This window comes from Thalassophryne amazonica, chromosome 14 (assembly GCF_902500255.1).
Source record: "Thalassophryne amazonica chromosome 14, fThaAma1.1, whole genome shotgun sequence".
Classification (NCBI taxonomy): Eukaryota; Metazoa; Chordata; class Actinopteri; order Batrachoidiformes; family Batrachoididae; genus Thalassophryne; species Thalassophryne amazonica.
Window position 1 is genome coordinate 1425579 of NC_047116.1, and position 20865 is coordinate 1446443.

General features: G+C 46.8%; 1 protein-coding gene across 1 annotated transcript in view; it reads right to left on the minus strand.

Moving 5' to 3' along the window:
- The window catches only part of cerkl (ceramide kinase-like), a 193987-nt gene that overhangs the window by 86193 nt on the left and 86929 nt on the right, over positions 1 to 20865 (minus strand). Inside the window, exon 4 of the mRNA XM_034186121.1 lies at positions 12276 to 12407. Within this exon, the coding sequence (XP_034042012.1) occupies positions 12276 to 12407 (132 nt within the window). The remainder of the gene's footprint in view (positions 1 to 12275; positions 12408 to 20865) is intronic.

Consider the following 20865-nt stretch of genomic DNA (forward strand, 5'->3'; position numbering starts at 1 on the left):
AGAAAACAGAGAACAGAGAGAAGACAGACAGAAACAGAGAGACGGTCTGAAAAACAAACAGAAACAGAGACGGTCAGACATACAGAAAAGGAAAGAGACAGAAACAAAACAGAAAGAGACAGACAGAAATGGTCAGACAGACAGAAACAGAGAGATGGTCAGAAAGACAAACAGAAACAGAGAGACGGTCAGAAAGACAGAAACAGAGACAGTCAGGAAAAAAAACAGAAACAGAGAGACAGTCAGAAAGACAGAAACAGAGACAGTCCGGAAAAAAAAATAGAAACAGAGAGACGGTCAGAAAGACAGAAACAGAGACAGTCAGGAAAAAAAAACAGAAAAGAGGACACGGTCAGAAAGACAGAAACAGAGAGACGGTCATAAACACAAACAGAAACAGAGAGATGGTCAGACAGAAAGAAACAGAGATACAGAGACGGTCAGACAGACAGAAACAGAGAGATGGTCAGAAAGACAGAAACAGAGAGACGGTCAGACAGACAGAAACAGAGATACAGAGACGGTCAGACAGACAGAAACAGAGACAGTCAGGAAAAAAAAATAGAAACAGAGACACGGTCAGAAAGACAGAATCAGAGATACAGAGACGGTCAGACAGACAGAAACAGAGAGACGGTCAGAAAGACAAACAGAAACAGAGAGACGGTCAGACAGACAGAAACAGAGAGATGGTCAGAAAGACTGTAGAAACAGAGAGATGGTCAGAAAGACAAACAGAAACAGAGAGACGGTCAGAAAGACAAACAGAAACAGAGAGACGGTCAGAAAGACAGAAACAGAAACAGAGAGATGGTCAGAAAGACAAACAGAAACAGAGAGACGGTTAGAAAGACAGAAACAGAGACAGACAGAGACAGACAGAAACAGAGAGACGGTCAGAAACACAAACAGAAACAAAGAGACGGTCAGACAGACAGAAACAGAGAGATGGTCAGAAAGACAAACAGAAACAGAGAGACGGTCAGACAGACAGAAACAGAGATACAGAGAGATGGTCAGAAAGACAAACAGAAACAGAGAGACGGTCAGACAGACAGAAACAGAGACAGTCAGGAAAAAAAAAACAGAAACAGAGACACGGTCAGAAAGACAGAAACAGAGATACAGAGACGGTCAGACAGACAGAAACAGAGAGATGGTCAGAAAGACAAACAGAAACAGAGAGACGGTCAGACAGACAGAAACAGAGATACAGAGATGGTCAGACAGACAGAAACAGAGAGATGGTCAGAAAGACAAACAGAAACAGAGAGACGGTCAGACAGACAGAAACAGAGATACAGAGATGGTCAGACAGACAGAAACAGAGAGATGGTCAGAAAGACAAACAGAAACCGAGAGACGGTCAGACAGACAGAAACAGAGATACAGAGATGGTCAGACAGACAGAAACCGAGAGATGGTCAGACAGACAGAAACAGAGAGATGGTCAGACAGACAGAAAGAGAGAGATGGTCAGACAGACAGAAACAGAGAGATAGTCAGAAAGACAAACAGAAACAGAGAGACGGTCAGACAGTCAGAAACAGAGAGACGGTCAGACAAACAGAAACAGAGACAGTCAGGAAAAAAAAACAGAAAAAGAGACACGGTCAGAAAGACAGAAACAGAGAGATAGACAGAGATGGTCAGACAGACAGAAACAGAGAGATAGTCAGAAAGACAAACAGAAACAGAGAGACGGTCAGACAGACAGAAACAGAGAGACGGTCAGACAAACAGAAAAGGAGAGAGTCAGGAAAAAAAATGAAACAGAGACAGTCAGAAAGACAGAAAGAGAGAGACAGACAGACAGACAGAGACAGTCAGACAGACAGACAGAAACAGAAAGACAGACAGACAGAAACAGAGAGTCGGTCAGAAAGACAAACAGAAACAGAGCGAAGGTCAGACAGACAGAAAAAAAACAGACAGACAGAAACAGTCAGGAAAAAAAAACAAACAGAGAGACGTCAGAAAGACAGAAACAGAGAGACAGACAGAGACAGTCAGACAGACAGAAACAGAGATACAGAGACGTCATACAGACAGAAACAGAGAGACGGTCAGAAAGACAAACAGAAACAGAGAGACAGTCAGACAGACAGAAAAGGAAAGACAGACAGAAACAAAACAGAAAGAGACAGAGATGGTCAGACAGACAGAAACAGAGACAGACAGATGGAGACGGTCAGACAGACAGAAACAGAGAGACGGTCTGAAAGACAAACAGAAACAGAGACGGTCAGACATACAGAAAAGGAAAGAGACAGAAACAAAACAGAAAGAGACAGACAGAAATGGTCAGACAGACAGAAACAGAGAGACAGACAGATGGAGATGGTCAGACAGACAGAAACAGATGGTCAGAAAGACAAACAGAAACAGAGAGATGGTCAGACAGACAGAAAAGGAAAGACAGACAGAAACAAAACAGAAAGAGACAGACAGAGATGGTCAGACAGACAGAAACAGAGAGACAGAGAGATGGAGACGGTCAGACAGACAGAAACAGAGAGACGGTCTGAAAGACAAACAGAAACAGAGAGACGCTCAGAGAGACAGAAAAAAACAGACAGACAGAAACAGAGAGATGGTCAGAAAGACAAACACAAACAGAGAGACGGTCAGACAGACAGAAAAGGAGAGACAGACAGAAAAAAAAACAGAAAGTCAGACAGACAGACAGAAACAGATAGGCGTTCTAAAAAACCCCAGAAAGACAGACAGGCAGACAGAGATGGTCAGACAGACAGAAACAGAGAGATGGTCAGAAAGACAAACAGAAACAGAGAGACGGTCAGAAAGACAAACAGAAACAGAGAGACGGTCAGAAAGACAGAAACAGGCAGAAACAGAGAGATGCTCAGAAAGACCGACAGAAACAGAGAGACAGTCAGAAAGACAGAAACAGACAGACACTCAGAAAGACAGACAGAAACAGAGACAGTCAGAAAGACAAATGGAAACAGAGAGACAGTTAGAAAGCTGGACAGAAAGACAGAAACAGAGAGACTCTCAGACAGACAGAAAAAACAGACAGACAGAAACAGAGAGATGGTCAGAAAGACAAACACAAACAGAGACACGGTCAGACAGACAGAAAAGGAAAGACAGACAGAAACAAAACAGAAAGAGACAGAGATGGTCAGACAGACAGAAACAGAGACAGACAGATGGAGACGGTCAGACAGACAGAAACAGAGAGACGGTCTGAAAGACAAACAGAAACAGAGACGGTCAGACATACAGAAAAGGAAAGAGACAGAAACAAAACAGAAAGAGACAGACAGAAATGGTCAGACAGACAGAAACAGAGAGACAGACAGATGGAGATGGTCAGACAGACAGAAACAGAGAGACGGTCTGAAAGACAAACAGAGAGATGGTCAGACAGACAGAAACAGACGGTCAGAAAGACAAACAGAAACAGAGAGATGGTCAGACAGACAGAAAAGGAAAGACAGACAGAAACAAAACAGAAAGAGACAGACAGAGATGGTCAGACAGACAGAAAAAGAGAGACAGACAGATGGAGACGGTCAGACAGACAGAAACAGAGAGACGGTCTGAAAGACAAACAGAAACAGAGAGACACTCAGAGAGACAGAAAAAAACAGACAGACAGAAACAGAGAGATGGTCAGAAAGACAAACACAAACAGAGAGATGGTCAGACAGACAGAAAAGGAGAGACAGACAGAAAAAAAAACAGAAAGTCAGACAGACAGACAGAAACAGATAGGCGTTCAAAAAAAAACCCAGAAAGACAGACAGGCAGACAGAGATGGTCAGACAGACAGAAACAGAGAGATGGTCAGAAAGACAAACAGAAACAGAGAGACGGTCAGAAAGACAGAAACAGGCAGAAACAGAGAGATGCTCAGAAAGACCGACAGAAACAGAGAGACAGTCAGAAAGACAGAAACAGACAGACGCTCAGAAAGACGGACAGAAACAGAGACAGTCAGAAAGACAAATGGAAACAGAGAGACAGTTAGAAAGCTGGACAGAAAGACAGAAACAGAGAGACTCTCAGACAGACAGAAAAAACAGACAGACAGAAACAGAGAGATGGTCAGAAAGACAAACACAAACAGAGAGACGGTCAGACAGACAGAAAAGGAGAGACAGACAAACACAAACAGAAAGACAGACAGACAGACAGAAACAGAGAGGTGTTAAAAAAAAACAGAAAGACAGACAGGCAGACAGAGATGGTCAGACAGACAGAAACAGAGAGATGGTCAGAAAGACAAACAGAAACAGAGAGACGGTCAGAAAGACAGAAACAGACAGAAACAGTGAGACGCTCAGAAAGACGGACAGAAACAGAGACAGTCAGAAAGACAAATGGAAACAGAGAGACAGTCAGAAAGCTGGACAGAAAGACAGAAACAGAGAGATGGTCAGAAAGATGGACAGAAAGAGAGAGACAGTCAGAAAAACAAAAACAGACAGAAACAGAGAGACAGTCAGAAAGATGGACAGAAAGACAGAAACAGAGAGAAACAGAGAGACAGTCAGAAAGACAGACAGAAACAGAGAGACAGCCAGAAAGACAGAAACAGAGAGATGCTCAGACAGACAGAAAAAAACAGACAGACAGAAACAGAGAGATGGTCAGAAAGACAAACACAAACAGAGAGACGGTCAGACAGACAGAAAAGGAGAGACAGACAGAAAAAAAACAGAAAGACAGACAGACAGACAGAAACAGAGAGGCCTTCAAAAAAAACCCAGAAAGACAGACAGGCAGACAGAGATGGTCAGACAGACAGAAACAGAGAGATGGTCAGAAAGACAAACAGAAACAGAGAGACGGTCAGAAAGACAGAAACAAGCAGAGACAGAGAGACGCTCAGAAAGACGGACAGAAACAGAGAGAGTCAGAAAGACAGAAACAGACAGAAACAGTGAGACGCTCAGAAAGACGGACAGAAACAGAGACAGTCAGAAAGACAAATGGAAACAGAGAGACAGTCAGAAAGCTGGACAGCAGGACAGAAACAGAGAGATGGACAGAAAAAGAGAGACAGTCAGAAAAACAAAAACAGACAGAAACAGAGAGACAGTCAGAAAGATGGACAGAAAGACAGAAACAGAGAAACAGAGAGACAGTCAAACACAGAAACATACAGAAACAGAGACAGTCAGAAAGACAGAAACAGACAGACATCAGAAAGACAGAAACAGAGAGACAGCCAGAAAGACAGAAACACAGTCAGAAAGACAGAAACAGAGAGACAGCCAGAAAGACAGAAACACAGTCAGAAAGACAGAAACAGAAAGACAGTCAGAAAGACAGAAACATACAGAAACAGAGAGACATTCAGAAAGACAGAAACAGAGAGACAGACAAAAAAAACAGAAACAGAGAGAAACAGAGAGACGGACAGAAAGACAGAAACAGAGAGAAGGACAGAAACAGACAGACAGACAGAAAGACAGAAACAAAGAGAAACAGAGAGACAGTCAGAAAGATGGATAGAAACAGAGAGACAGCCAGAAAGATGGACAGAAACAGACAGCCAGAAAGACAGAAACAGAGACGGTCAGAAAGACAGACAGAAACATACAGAAACAGAGAGACAGTCAGAAAGACAGAAACAGAGACGGTCAGAAAGACAGACAGAAACAGAGACAGACAAAAAAAAAAAAACAGAAAGAGAGAAACAGAGAGACGGACAGAAACAGAGAGACAGACAGAAAGACAGAAACAGAGAGACGGACAGTGGTGCAATGAGTGATAATAACTGTCTAAAAAGTAAGGGAGCAAATATGAGACCATCTGCTGAGAGGACGGCAGGAGGAGAGACGCCGTCTCCCTCTGTTCCAACAGATGGGCCAAGCTCCACCCACTGTATCAGGTTCCCTAGCAACCAGAGAGTGCCATGAGATGTGACCTTTGGACATGATGGTGCATTTCAGACCACTTACTGATCTCCTTCTAGACAAAGTATTTTGGGAGAACATTTTAAGTCGGTCGTCACAGTGATCGGACCAGAACCGAGCGGCACTTCACTCACTAAAGCCCAGTTTGTCTTCACGTATCTGTCCAATGTCTGTCTTGTCAGTAACAGAGCATCCTAATGTCCTGATGTTTCACTTCGGATTGAATCATATTTCAATTAAATGTCTCGTACACAAAATGACCCCCAACGGAGACTCAAACTGCACACACGGTACATGCAAACTCCTGTCTGTGCAGACTACGAAGTACACACAATCATTCACAATTAAATCCACTAGGGGGCAGACTAACTCTGAGCTTCATCTCTGGGATCCCGAGGGAGGGGTGTCCTCAGTCCCTGAGCCTATCTGATGACTGCTCTCTCACCGACTACTTAAACCACTGCATTCCATAACCTGACCCGACACCCAGACCTGCAACACATGCCACTGGGAAGAAATCAGAGGCTTGGTCCAGGTACCACTGTCTAGGCCAGCTGTGATGATGGGCAACTCCACAAGTTCTCAGCAAGTCCAATGGATCAAATACTTCCAAAAATCTACATCGCTGCAAAGACCTCCCCCTGATCCCTCTTTCCTTTGAAAGAGAAGAACCAGGTTTTCCTTAAATCATCTGGGATGACACCTATCTCCAAAATGGAAGCAAAGATGGCGTACAATGCCAGGAAAAGAAGCCCTGATTCATCTTCAACGGCTTATCCAGAACCAGGTCACAGAAAACACACATTTGGGGTTTTCATGTATCCCATAATCCCTTGCGCGCCAGAGAGTCGCTGTCGTCAAAACAACATAGAGAATCCACATGATGACAATTGTAAATGAATATTATACTACAAAAATGTAATTTCTATGCTTAATAAGAGACTGCATACATGATACCCTGAAAACTTGCTAAAACAATTATAATGAATAATCCGTGTCTGCTATGTTTAATCTGTGTGGAATTTAATAAATGCAAACCGAATTTCAGACATAGATATTAGTCTGGAACAAAGAGGACAAACTGTTACGGTTCGGATGAGCGTGGAGGACAAACCCAAAAGCAGGGAGCAGAAAATGGACGTTAGAAAATGGATTTATTTACAATGGATTGATATACAGAGGAATAACTGATATGCAGGGGTGTAGTCTAGCCGAGTGGAGATGGGCCCGCACGGCGGTGGAACCAGGGGATCCACAGTCCTGGCAACTTTGGTTCTGGAGTGTGGGTTCTGAGCCAGGCGCCCGCCACAAGCTGTTGACGAGGCTGGAAAAAAGACACAGATCGGTGAGTGCTGAGCCAGTCACTTCCAGAAGTGGTTCACACAGACAATCAGTGATGAACTATCGCAGCTGGTCCAGATATGCAGGCAGTTAGACAGAATGATTCAGTTCAGTTTCTTCTAGTAGTTCTTATCAGGAAAAGTTCACAGTTCAGTTTGTGAGATTATTCCAGGCAGCGTTCAGTGAGCAGCGGCTCATGTGAGCAAAAGGAGAGCAAACACTTAACTTAGCTGGAGGGGAGCGTGGGAGCTCCGTAACAGGCTGCAGAGGAGTCTTGATAGCAAACAGGTTGCTTCAGTGTTTGCTGCGGCTCTGTCAGGCTGGTGTGTGGGAACACCAAGAGAAAAGATTTGCAAGTAGAAGCAAAAATGACCAGTCTTACCATGGAAGGTTTGCAGAGTTTCTGGTGAAGATGGAATGAGGAGCCGGGCTTCATATGCTGATGCTGATTAGATGGAAAACAGGTGTGTTGATCAGCCTGCAGCATGCCACCTGTGCAGGAAAGGAGAGAGGAGGGAGGAGAGAGGAGCAGCAGCAGAACAGAACAGACAGCTCACAACAGTGCCCCCCCCAATGGGAGCCCACAGGTGACCTACCAGGCCGATCAGGATGCTCCCGGTAGAAGTCCCTGATGAGCGACGGGTCCAGGATTAGCCCCCGTTTGACCCAGGAGCGTTCTTCTGGGCTGTATCCCTCCCAGTCCACCAGGTACTGGAACCCCCGCCACCGACGGCGTACGTCTACGAACTTCCTGACTGTCCAGGCCAGATGGCCATCCACCATCTGGGCAGGGGGTGGCGATGGTGCTGGAGGGCACAGAGGACTTGAATGCACAGGTTTCAGACGAGAGACGTGAAAAACCGGGTGGATCTGCAGGGAGCGGGGCAGTCGGAGCCGGATGGCCGCTAGATTAACCACCCGGTCCACAACAAAGGGACCAATGTCATGAGGTGCCAACTTGGGCGAGTCAGTCTGCAGAGGGATGTCCTATCATCCTGGAGGGATGATAACCACACCTCCTGCCCGGGACGATAGTCGGGAGCGGGAGTCCGATGCCGGTCTGCATACTCCTGCGTCCGGGTTCTAGTCCGTAGCAGGGCAGAGCGGGCGGCCTTCCACACCCGACGACACTTCTTGAGGTGGAGCTGCACTGATGGTACTGAGATCTCTCCCTCCTGCAACTGAAATAGCAGGGGTTGGTAGCCGAGGGAAATTCGAAAGGGGAGAGTCCTGTGGCAGAAACAGGCAGGTGTAGGCTCCAGTCCGTCGGATGGGTGGTGGATACACACCGTACGGTGGTCTCAAGGTCTTGGCTAGCCCGATCTGCCTGTCCGTTGGTTTGAGGATGAAACCCGGTCGACAGGCTGACCGAGGCCCCAAGAGCAGCACAGAAACTTTGCCAGACTTGCGAGGTGAACTGGGGTCCCCGGTCAGAGATGATGTCCAGGGTAATACCATGCAGCCGGACAACGTGGAGGACCAGAATGTCGGCGGTCTCCTGGGCGGATGGTAGCTTTGGCAGGGGCACAAAGTGGGCTGCCTTGGGGAAGCGATCCACGATTGTGAGGACGAGGAACGAGCATGCTTGCACAAACTCCCTCATGTCGGCTTGAGCCGAGGGCCACCAGAAGCGGCGATGAAGGAGGTCCAGAGTCCGGGCAACCCCGGGGTGGCAGGCCAACCGAGAGGAATAGCAGAACTGAAGGACTTGAGAACGGACATCAGACGGAACAAACAGTCGGCCAGGTGGACCTCCCCTGGGGTCAGGGTGGTGTGTGTGGGCTTCCGGGACAGCCTGCTCCACATCCCAGGTCAGCGCCCCCACAATCATGGATAGGGGCGGGATAGTGTCCGGTGTCTCAGGTGGATCCTTAACTGGGGAGAATGCATCGGGTTTGGTGTTCTTACTGCCGGGATCGTAGGATATGGTGAAGTTGAACCGTCCAAAAAACAATGACCACCTGGCTTGCCGAGGATTCAACCGTTTAGCGGACTGAATGTACTCAAGATTATGGTGGTCAGTCCAGACAATAAATGGAACTATGGTCCCCTCCAGCCAATGTCTCCACTCGGCGAGTGCTTCCTTCATAGCTAGGAGTTCCCAGTTACCCACGTCATAATTTCTTTCAGCGGGGGTCAGACAACGTGAGAAATATGCGCATGGGTGTACCCGCTGGTCCTTTTCTGACCGCTGTGAGAGCACCGCCCCTAGCCCGGAGTCCGACGCATCAACCTAAACAATCAACTGGTGATCGGGATCAGGTTGGGTGAGAATAGGCGCGGTGGCGAAGCGTTCCTTAAGCGAGAGAAGGTGGCGTCAGCCTGAGGAGTCCACTGGAAAATGGTTTTGGTTGAGGTGAGCGCAGTGAGTGAATCGGCGATCTGGCTAAATCCGCGAATGAAGTGCTGACAGAAATTGGCGAACCCGAGGAATTGTTGTAACTGTTTCACGCACGTGGGAACCGGCCAGTCCACAACCGCGCTGACCTTAGCAGGATCAGGTTTGACTTGATTGTGGGAAATTATATATCCCAAGAAAGACACTGTGTCCTGACAAAATCCACACTATTTTGCCGTGACAAACAGTCGGTTCTCCAACAGCCATTGGAAAATGAGACGAACGTGTTTAATGTGTTCAGAGAGATTAGGCAAGAAGATCAAAATATCGCCCAAGTACATGAAAACAAAACGGTTCAGGAAATCCCGAAATCCTGGTGTATGCCGAGGGGAGGGGCGAGTGGAAAAGTCCCGGTCTGCCCGACAGCCTCTGTCCCGGCAGCACTCTCTGATGCGGTTATCTAACCGGATACTTAATGAAATAAGGGTGTCCAGATCGCCAGGTTCATCTCGGATGGCCAGTTCGTCCTTGACGGCTTCACTCAAGCTGTTTAGAAAGGCGCTACATAATGCGGTGTTGTTCCAATCGGATTCAGCCGCCAGGATTCTGAAATTCACCGCAAATTCCATGGCACTGCGCTGACGTTGCTTTAATGAAAACAGATGTCCCTCCTAGAGGGATGATGCTTGCTCACAGGGGGTTGTTTTGACCGTTGGGGTTTTACATAATTATTGTATGGCCTTGCCTTACAATATAAAGCGCCTTGGGGCAACTGTTTGTTGTGATTTGGCGCTATATAAAAAAAATTGATTGATTGATTGATTGATGATCAAAAACCAGCCTGAGTTCTTCTGTAAACGATTCAAACAAACGGAGAAGTGAAGAGTCATTGCTCCAGAGCGCAGGGGCCCAGGAGCGCGCATCTCCCCGGAGCAAGTTGACAATATATACAATTTTGCTTTCGTTCGAGCGGTACTGAGAAGGACACTGACTGAACATCAACAAGCACTGCATAAGGAAAGCGGCGCACGTTTCTACGCATCCCGAATATGGTTCAGGGTGACAAATGAACGGTTCTGGAGAAGCAGCAGCAACCGGAACAGAATGTGTGGAGGTGACGAGCTGGCAGCGCACGGGTCAGAAGTCTGTGTGACTGAGAGCTGTGTGAGCTGTGTGGAGAGGTCGGTTAGACATGTGTCTGACTGTTTGACGTGATCTGTTAATGCGCTCACGTGTTCGGTGATGGAGTCCACCGCTTGCTGCAGCTTCCCGAGGAACTCCCCGTGGATGTTCAACGCTTGCTGCATCCGGTCTGCCCCCGCTGGGTCCATGACGTGGCCAGGAACTCCTGTTACGGTTCGGATGACCGTGGAGGACGAACCCAAAAGCAGGGAGCAGAAAATGGACGTTAGAAAATGGATTTATTTACAATGGATTGATATACAGAGGAATAACTGATATGCAGGGGCGTAGTCTAGCCGAGTGGAGACAGGCCCGCATGGTGGTGGAACCAGGGGAGCCGCAGTTCCGGCAACTTTGGTACTGGAGTGTGGGTTCAGAGCCAGGTGGCCATCACAAGCTGTTGACGAGGCTGGGAAAGAGACACTGATGGGTGAGTGCTGAGCCAGTCACTTCCAGAAGCGGTTCACACAGACAATCAGTGATGAACTATCACAGCTGGTCCAGATATGGAGGCAGTTAGACAGAATGATTCAGATCAGTTTCTTCTAGTAGTTCTTATCAGGAAAAGTTCACAGTTCAGTTTGTATGATTATTCCAGGCAGCGTTCAGTGAGCAGCGGCTCATGTGAGCAAAAGGAGAGCAAACATTTAACTTATCTGGAGGGGAGCGTGGGAGCTCCGTAACAGGCTGCAGAGGAGTCTTGATAGCGAACAGGTTGCTTCAGTGTTTGCTGCGGCTCTGTCAGGCTGGTGTGTGGGAACACAGAGAGGAAAGATTTGCAAGTAGAAGCAAAATGACCAGTCTTACCATGGAAGGTTTGCAGAATTTCTGGTGAAGATGGAATGAGGAGCCGGGGTTCATATGCTGATGCTGATTAGATGGAAAACAGGTGTGTTGATCAGCCTGCGGTGGACCACCTGTGCAGGAGAGAGGAGGGAGGAGAGAGGAGCAGCAGCAGAACAGAACAGACAGCCCACAACACAGTGTTGTAAAGGACAATAATCAAGACGTTAAAGAGCAAACTTCACTTTCCCCCAAAATGACATGATCAGGAAGCGATTGTAGCTCACAGCAGCTCCCATTGAAAATAATGGAGAAACAGCCTGTGACTCTCGCATGTTTACATAAAACAAATGCAATAATAACATCTAAAAACCCAGAGAATATATTCATGAGAGTTTTATGAACAATATAAAAATAGTTTTATGTTGCAATGTTAATGGTGTTGTCCGTGTGCAGCGGTTAAAGTGCAGCCCGATCAGAGCGTCTCAATGCAGTTCTCAATGTTACTGAGATCTCGCAGCACGCGACCTCTCTGAGGTTTTGCGGGATTTGAAACCTGAAAAGGGCGGATGCCAACGTCTTTCCCTGTGGTCAGCTGTTTAAGAGTGTTTGTAATCTCACGCTAACCCCGTGACACCGTCAGGTGGACAGACTCGGCGTCGGGTGGACAGACTCGCCGTCGGGTGGACAGACTCGCAGTCGGGTGGACGGACTCGCAGTCGGGTGGACGGACTCACCGGTGATGTTGGTGTGGATGTTTGCCATCTTGAAGAGAGGAGCCACGTGGTCCCTGTAGATGGGAACTGCCTCCTTCCTGTGACTGCTTGGATTGATGAAGACCTTCAGAGAGCGAGGACGTCCATGAAACCCTGGAGAGAGAAAAACTTGTTATCTTTCTGGCTTTGGTGTTTGTCGTGTGCTGCCGCCTTTCTTGGCCAGGTCACCCTTGTTAAAGAGGTCTCAATCTCAGTGGGTCTTTATCTGGTTAAATCAAGGTTTAGTCATAATAGTAATAATAATTTTGACATTTTTGCGCTGGCAGGTACTCTAAGAACTGTGTTGACTTTTGTCACGTGCACGCTCATATGGTCAGTTTCTCCTCACCTGATCTGTTCGTGTTTTATTTACTCTGTTGTCTTTTAGTTCTTCTCCTGCCCTCCATTGTTTATTTTTTGCCCTCATCCACCCTCTCACCCCGTGCATCTGTTCTTCCAGTCGTGTCTCAGTGCATTCCTCATCTCTTGTACCCTTTAAAGGATGCATCCTATCTCATGCAGGCCACCAGATGGCCTCCAATTCAGCCTATTCATATTGCACCAAATCATAACAGAAGTGTGAGGGTGGGGTGAGGTCCAAACTCACTAACCCCCCTGAGCAACAATGGTCAGGACTTCCTCATAGTCAAAGACCAGCCTGTGACCAAAGCTTTGAAGAAAGTGGTTTTGGGTTCCGTAATGGATTTTCAGCATTTTTTACTTGGACTGCCCTCTTCAAACTTCTACGCATTTTTCTGTTTGTGTGTGTGTGTGTGTGTGGGCAAAAAGGTCAAACAAGGGACAAACTGTCCCAATTGTGTCAATATGCATATCAAAATACTCAATGACTCATAATGATTCCAAAAATATATAGTTTATGTATCCGACCTCAAATAAGGGCACTATGGCATTTTATGAAATATGAAAATTTGGTAAAAATGGTTAACATTGACCAATTTTGATGATATTGTTGTCTAATCATATGTTTTTGTGCATGAGAAATTCATTTAAGTACATTTGAAAAACAAATGATAAGCTGGACCTTGTAATTTCAAAATGGCTACCATTATGTGTACAAAAATGTAGAATTAAGTGTCAAACACACTTTGGTTTATCACAAAGTCAGGATCACTGTCACATGCACTAGTTTGGGAATCTGCGTCAGATTGTGCGGTGTCAGTTGTTCCAGGACTAAGCAGATGTTCAGGGAGTGTTGGTCTGGAATAATGTAGTGACCAACATTAACCCGCTTGCAATGTCCATCCATGCTGCAGAGGTGATTCTGGAGCTTCTGCTTTGATGTAGTTCAGCATCATGAATGACTTCTACGTGGTTCTTTTAGAACAATGAACAAATGAAGAAGAAAAACCCAACGTTGAATAAACTTCTAATGCCTCGCCTGTGCAGTGATCTTCACAATTTATTTCTATGAGTAAATATACATGGATAGCACATACATTGAAAGTTCTATTTTATTTATATAAATTAAATAATATGTATATTAACTGTTTTTGATAGGTAACCTACCTATTTTCTAATCTGTTAACATTACATCAAAGTCGACGCTAAAAATAAGTGTTTACTTACCAATAGAAAGCCAATAAGATCAGTAAATTCCTTGAAGACAAGCATCACACTTGAGGGAATCAAACCTAGTTTTGACACAACTAAAGGAATGTCAATGTTGTGTGGGCCGCTGAAGAGGAGGTACTGCTGGCCCAGCACCAGATGGCGCCCTGCCGTGCGGGCACCTTTTTGCCCTGAAGAGGGCGCACTGGCCTGTTGGCCTCCGTCAATTGCCCACTGTTTTTCCTCCAGTGGAATTTATCCAGGCTCTGGTGAGATTATTTGGCTCCATTCTTATCTCAACCCACAAGGACAACAAACTGACAGACTTACACATGGACCAAAGCATGCTCCAGCTCCTCTTATCACTCTCTGCCCCCCCCTCCCTGCGGCAGGCCTTGTCCTCGCTCAAGCTTGCCTGGCGGCGCGACTTATACGTGCAGCGGCCTTCACCCACTTTGCCTCCATTCGGATGACGGACTGCTTCAAGTTTAGTGCACATAAACAATGTCAAATGTATATGTGTTGTCTTTAATTTTGATGTATGCCATTATTACGGTAAACAAGTAATAATTGTGGATTAATTGCTGTATCTTGTCTGAGGTAATTGGAGTGTAAACATAATTGCCCTTTTTTGGGATCAATAAAGTTGTCTGAAGTCTTTTTGGCACCTCCAGGTGCACACCGTTAGGTTGTCAGCTGTTTTTCATCATCATCATCATCATCATCATCACCATAAAAGCCTGGGAGAGACACCATAACTCTGCCAAGTTATCAGCTTACCCGACAGGTAAACTCTCTCAGCCGTTTTGTGCCGTTTGCACATTTATTGTTACTAAAGTCTGTTGCAGTGTGATTTATACTTTCAGCTTGTAGCTGGGTTATGGAAGTTTGGAGGAGTTGGCGTTCTCCACTCCTCACTTCACATTTTTAAGTATAATCTTTGACACTGTACATTCTCAAGTTCCTCAGCACTCTGGGAATTAATGGATTTTTCCTTTTGGAGGAACCTGTGTTTTTTTGCTGACTGTTTGCTGGGTGTACACACACCCATCTAATCTGTCTTTGCTCCTGCCAGCAGTACCAGTCTGACAGCCTTGAGCGGTGGCCACCTGGGGTACCAGGACTGGGCGGTTCTGGTGTATTGCGGACCTCCAGCTGGCGGTGGAACTACGTGGGTTCCGGCTCTTCTCTGGATAGGCGTCTCCTACCCTCGGGCCTGCCCACGTGTCACTTTTGTATTGAATTAGACTCTGCATATTTGGAACTGTGTTACACCTTTTGCATAATAAATTGTGATTTATTCGTATCCTATTGACCGCTCATTTACGCCCCCTAACATGGGTCCGTGAATTCACTTTCTCAACAGGATAACTCGGCCACGTCATGGACTCCAAGGGGCATTTACCACCTGATGACCGATCAAAGGAAGTGCAAGGTGCGCAGGATCTACCAGGAGGACCGCTGGGTGAGCTGCAGCATATATTGTCTAACCTCACTGCTCGTTTGGATTTATTAACTGAGCAGAACGCTCACCTCAGCTGTTGGATGGAGGCTCTCACCGCGCAGGTAGACACGAGCGCGTCAGGTGCAGCTGCAGCCACTCCTCCTCCAGTAGATCTGCCTCCAAACGGAATAAATCCAGCGGTCATTCAGAGGTCTCCCCCCTCGTCGCCCGAAGCTTACATTAGTTCCCCGGAACCGTACGGTGGTTGTGTTGAAACGTGCGCGGACTTTTTGATGCAGTGTGCGCTCGTTTTTCACAACGGCCCGTTATGTACGCGTCAGAGCACAGCCGGGTGGCTTATGTGATTAATTTGCTTCGGGGTGAGGCACACGCCTGGGCTACGGCGCTCTGGGAACAAGATTCACGGATCCTCTTGACTTACACTGGGTTTATAAGGGACTTTCGACAGGTGTTCGATCATCCCAATAGAGGCGAATCTGCTTCAAATATGCTGCTGTCAATGAGATGGACGACGGAGTGCAGCTGATTATGCAACTGACTTCCGCATTGCGGCAGTGAGGTCCGGTTGGGATTCAGTCTCACTCCACGCCTCCTTTGTAAACGGGTTGTCTCCGACCCTAAAGGAGCATCTGGTGGCTAAGGATCAGCCGCGGGATTTAGACCGGCTTATTGATCTGGTTATTCGCTTGGACAATCGGCTTGAGGAATACAAGCGGGAGCGAGACGAAGGGCGTGGCCGGGTGCGCGCTGTCCCTCTCCCCTCCAGATCCGAATTAGCGCCGTCCTCTCCCCGCTCCAGAGCCAGGGCTCTTCGTGCTGCACCAGCTCCCCATGCTGACGAACCTATGGACACGAGCAGGGCTAAAGTCAAAATGAAGGAAAGACAAAGGAGGCTGGCCCGTGGAGAGTGTTTTTACTGCGGCTCGAGTGAGCATGCGCAGAAGAATTGCCCCAAGCGGTTAAAACTCCAACGCTCACCCTTAGAGACTAGGCTGAGGGTGAGCCATACAACCCACACGGGTGTTTCACGCAAATGCGCACGACTCCCAGTCACAATCCTCTGTGGGGATTTAACCCTTACCGCTTCAGCACTGATTGACACAGGATCGGAAGGGAACCTACTGGATAGTAGGTGGGCTAAGGCTGTAGGGCTCCCTCTGGTGGCCGTTCCTTCGCCATTGAAGGTGCGGGCACTAGATGGCACCCTACTACCAGAAATCACATGCCAGACACGGTCTTTAACTCTGGTCGTCTCTGGTAATCACAGGGAGGAGATTGTGTTTTATGTAACACCTTCTACCTCCAGGGTTATTTTGGGTTATCCATGGATGACAAAACACAATCCCAGGATCGATTGGCCGTCTGGGGTTGTGGCTCAATGAAGCGAAATCTGCTGAATGTTTAAGATCCTCGGTGTCACCTGGCGATGAAGTTAAAGAGGAGGTCAGAGTCCCCCCCAATCTTACAGGGGTGCCGGCTGAGTATCATGACCTTGCTGACGTCTTCAGCAAGGATCTGGCCCTCACCCTGCCGTCACATCGACCGTATGATTGTGCCATTGATTTGATTCCGGGCGCTGAGTATCCGTCCAGCAGTCTGTACAACCTCTCACGTCCTGAGCACGAATCAATAGAGACCTACATCCGGGACTCTTTAGCTGCCGGGCTAATCCAGAATTCTTCATCCCCGTTAGGTGCAGTTTTTTTTTTTGTGGGCAAGAAGGACGGCGGTCTCCGTCCATGCATTGATTATAGAGGGCTGAATGAGATTACGGTTCGCAACTGATACCCATTACCGCTCTTAGATTCAGTGTTCACGCCCCTGCATGGAGCCAAAATATTCACGAAACTGGATCTTAGGAATGCCTACCATCTAGTTTGGATAAGGAAGGGAGACGAATGGAAGACGGCAATTAACACCCCCTTTGAGTACCTGGTCATGCCATTCGGCCTCACCAACGCCCCCGCGACGTTCCAGGATTTCCGGGATTTGCGGGATTTCCTGCACCGATTCGTCTTCGTATACCTAGACGATATCCTCATCTTCTCCCAGGACTCTGAGACTCATGTTAGGCATGTCCGTCAGGTCCTTCAGTGGTTATTGGCGAACCGGATGTTTGTGAAGACTGAGAAGTGCGAGTTCCATCACACCTCTTTGTCCTTCTTAAGGGTTCATTATCTCCTCCAACTCCGTCGCACCCGATCCGGCTAAGGTTGCTGCGGTGAGAGATTGGTCCCAACCGGTAAACCGTAGGAAGCTTCAACAGTTCCTAGGGTTCACCAATTTTTACAGGAGATTTATTAAGGGCTATAGTCAGGTAGTTAGCCCCCTTACAGCCCTGACCTCCACCAAAGTCCCCTTCACCTGGTCAGATCGGTGCAAAGCCGCATTTAGGGAGTTGAAACACCGGTTTTCAACTGCACCAGTTCTGGTGCAGCCCGATCCTAGCCGCCAGCTTATTGTTGAAGTGGATGCATCTGACTCAGGGATAGGAGCCGTGTTGTCCCAGAGCAGGGAGTCCGATAGTATTCTCCACCCTTGTGCTTACTTTTCCCGCAGGGTAACCCCCGCCGAACGGAACTATGACGCTGGCAATCGGGAACTCCTGGCTGTGAAAGAGGCCCTTGAGAAGTGGAGACATCTGTTGGAGGGAGCTGTGGTCCCGTTCGTGGTTCTTACCGACCACCGGAACCTGGAATACATCCAGACCGCTAAGCGGCTGAACCCCAGGCAAGCCCGGTGGTCATTGTTCTTTTGCTGTTTTAATTTTAAAATCATTTACCGCCCCGGGACTAAGAACGTCCGGTCTGACGCCCTGTCCTGGGTGCACGAAGAGGACGTTAAAGCCAGGCTGCTGGCCCACCGCCAGATGGCGCCCTGCCATGCAGGCACCTTTTTGCCCTGAAGAGGGCGCACTGGCCTGTTGGCCTCTTTTTGGCACCTCCAGGTGCGCACCGTTAGGTTGTCAGCTGTTTTTCATCATCAACATCACCATAAAAGCCTGGGAGAGACACCATAACTCTGCCGAGTTATCAGCTTACCAGACAGGTAAACCCTCTCAGCCGTTCTGTGCCATTTGCACATTTATTGTTAATAAAGTCTGTTGCAGTGTGATTTATACTTTCAGCTTGTAGCTGGGTTATGGAAGTTTGGAGGAGTTGGCGTTCTCCACTCGTCACTTCACATTTTTAAGTATAATCTTTGACACTGTACGTTCTCAAGTTCCTCAGCACTCTGGGAATTATTGGATTTTTCCTTTTGGAGGAACCTGTGTTTTTTGCTGACTGTTTGCTGGGTGTACACACACCCACCTTAATCTGTCTTTGCTCCTGCCAGCAGTACCGGTCCGACAGCCTTGAGCGGTGGCCACCTGGGGTACCAGGACTGGGTGGTTCTGGTGTATTGCTGACCTCCGGCTGGCGGTGGAACTATGTGGATTCCGGCTCTTCTCTGGATAGGCGTCTCCTACCCTCGGGCCTGCCCACGTGTCACTTTTGTATTGAATTGGACTCTGCATATTTGGAACTGTGTTGCACCTTTTGCATAATAAATTGTGATTTATTCGTATCCTATTGACCGCTCATTTATGCCCCCTAACGTGCGTCTGTGCATTCACTTTCTCAATAGTCAAGGGATTTAAGTCAATTTCAAGTTAATCATATTAACATATTGTCATACACTTACTGCATCTGATTGGACAGTAAATACTTTGCTAATTCCAAAAGAAAAAACAGAGTAAAGAAATCCATCCATCCATCCATCCATCCATTTTCTTCCGCTTTATCCGGAGTCGGGTCGCGGGGGCAGCAGCTCAAGCAAAGCCGCCCAGACATCCCGATCCACACACACCTCCCCCAGCTCCTCCGGGGGAACCCCAAGGCGTTCCCAAGCCAGCCGAGAGATGTAGTCCCTCCAGCGTGTCCTGTGTCTTCCCCAGGGCCTCCTCCCAATATTCCTTGGCCTCCTCCCAATCCCAAGAGTAAAGAAATCCGTCTGTTATAATTATCATATTGAGCGTTAAATAAGGTTGTGATCCACAAAGCAGGGCACTGAGCTCTTTACTCAGTACTTTTAAGAATGTGATGAAAAACATGATGTAGGCCTACTTTCCATCAAAATCTCAGTTTGATTTAAAATATTATTTGTGAAATTAAACACCTTGTTGAAGCCGTACGTCTTCACATGCCTGGTCATCCTCACTGACCAATTACACTTCAGTGTTTACTGAGACTGTTAATCATCTACACAAAATCTGAAATTGTTGCAGGTTTCCATTTTCACAGATCGTACTTTCTGCCCAAATACCCGATATTGACTTAAATGTCACTTTTGCTTGGACCTACCCTGATTGATTTGTGGATCCATCTTGAAATTTTAAGCCCAAGATTTTTTTTATTTTTTTAAAGTGCTTAGATGAATTTCTCATGTTGACAACATATGAGATCTTCAAAACTGATTATAGTTAAAGGTTTTTACCTGTTTTTCATATTATCAAAGGTTCACTGACCTGTTGATATTTCGAGCCATAGCACGCTCGTTTGAGGTCGGATGCATATCAAATATATATATATATATATATTATATGCATATTGCCACAATTGGGACAACTTAAGAATTTTGATCCTTGTTTGACCTTTGTTGCCTCCTCCTGAAAGTGCGTGGCAGTTTGAAGAGGGCAGCTCAAGTCAAAAATGTTCCATCAGGGAACCCAAAACAACTTTCAAACCTTTGTTCGCAGAGTTTGATCACAGGGTCTACAGGCTGGTCTACCAGAATCAGAGGAGCAACCATCTATTTAGATCAATCAAAAAACAATGAACAAAAATCAATTAAATGAAGTACAATTAAAAAAAAAAAAAAATCACCAAACATGCAAACAGAAACAAACGTCCTCACTGGAACTCCCAAAGAAGGTAGTTCAGTGGGCAGCACGACCCAGTCCAAGGACACAGTGCATCTCCAAATTATCATGTCCAGTGACTTTAAAATCCATGTGGTCAGGCAGAGGCCCACCAAGTGGATCAGCTATCACTAAGATCAACAGCACCTTGAAAAGAAAGTGATCAGAAATCAACCAGCCAGAACCAACAACTCACGAATCACAGACAGGATGCTAATGTGGTCACCGGCAGCTAGTCCTGTGCTTCACTAACACACCAGAATTTAGAAATGATGAGACACAGACCTGCTCAAATTATTAGTAACAAAATTAAGATGGAAGATTTTCTATGTTAATAATAAAACCTTAAAATCTGATCTCGCATGGATAGGATGCCAGTGAAGAGAGGCCAAAATCAGGGTAATATGGTCAAATTTGCAGCAGCATTTTGAACCACTGGGAGACCTGCGATGATGCTGGACTGTGGTACAGGTGTAGGCTGTAAGACAGTGTGGGATCGAAGGTTATCCCAAGAATTTCACTTTGAAGAATGACACGAGTCCAAGGTTAACATTAGCTGGTCAAACTGGTGTCTGTGTCTCGCAGGACCAATGACCGTCATGTCGGTGTTTTCAGAATTTAAGAGTATACCCGTTACA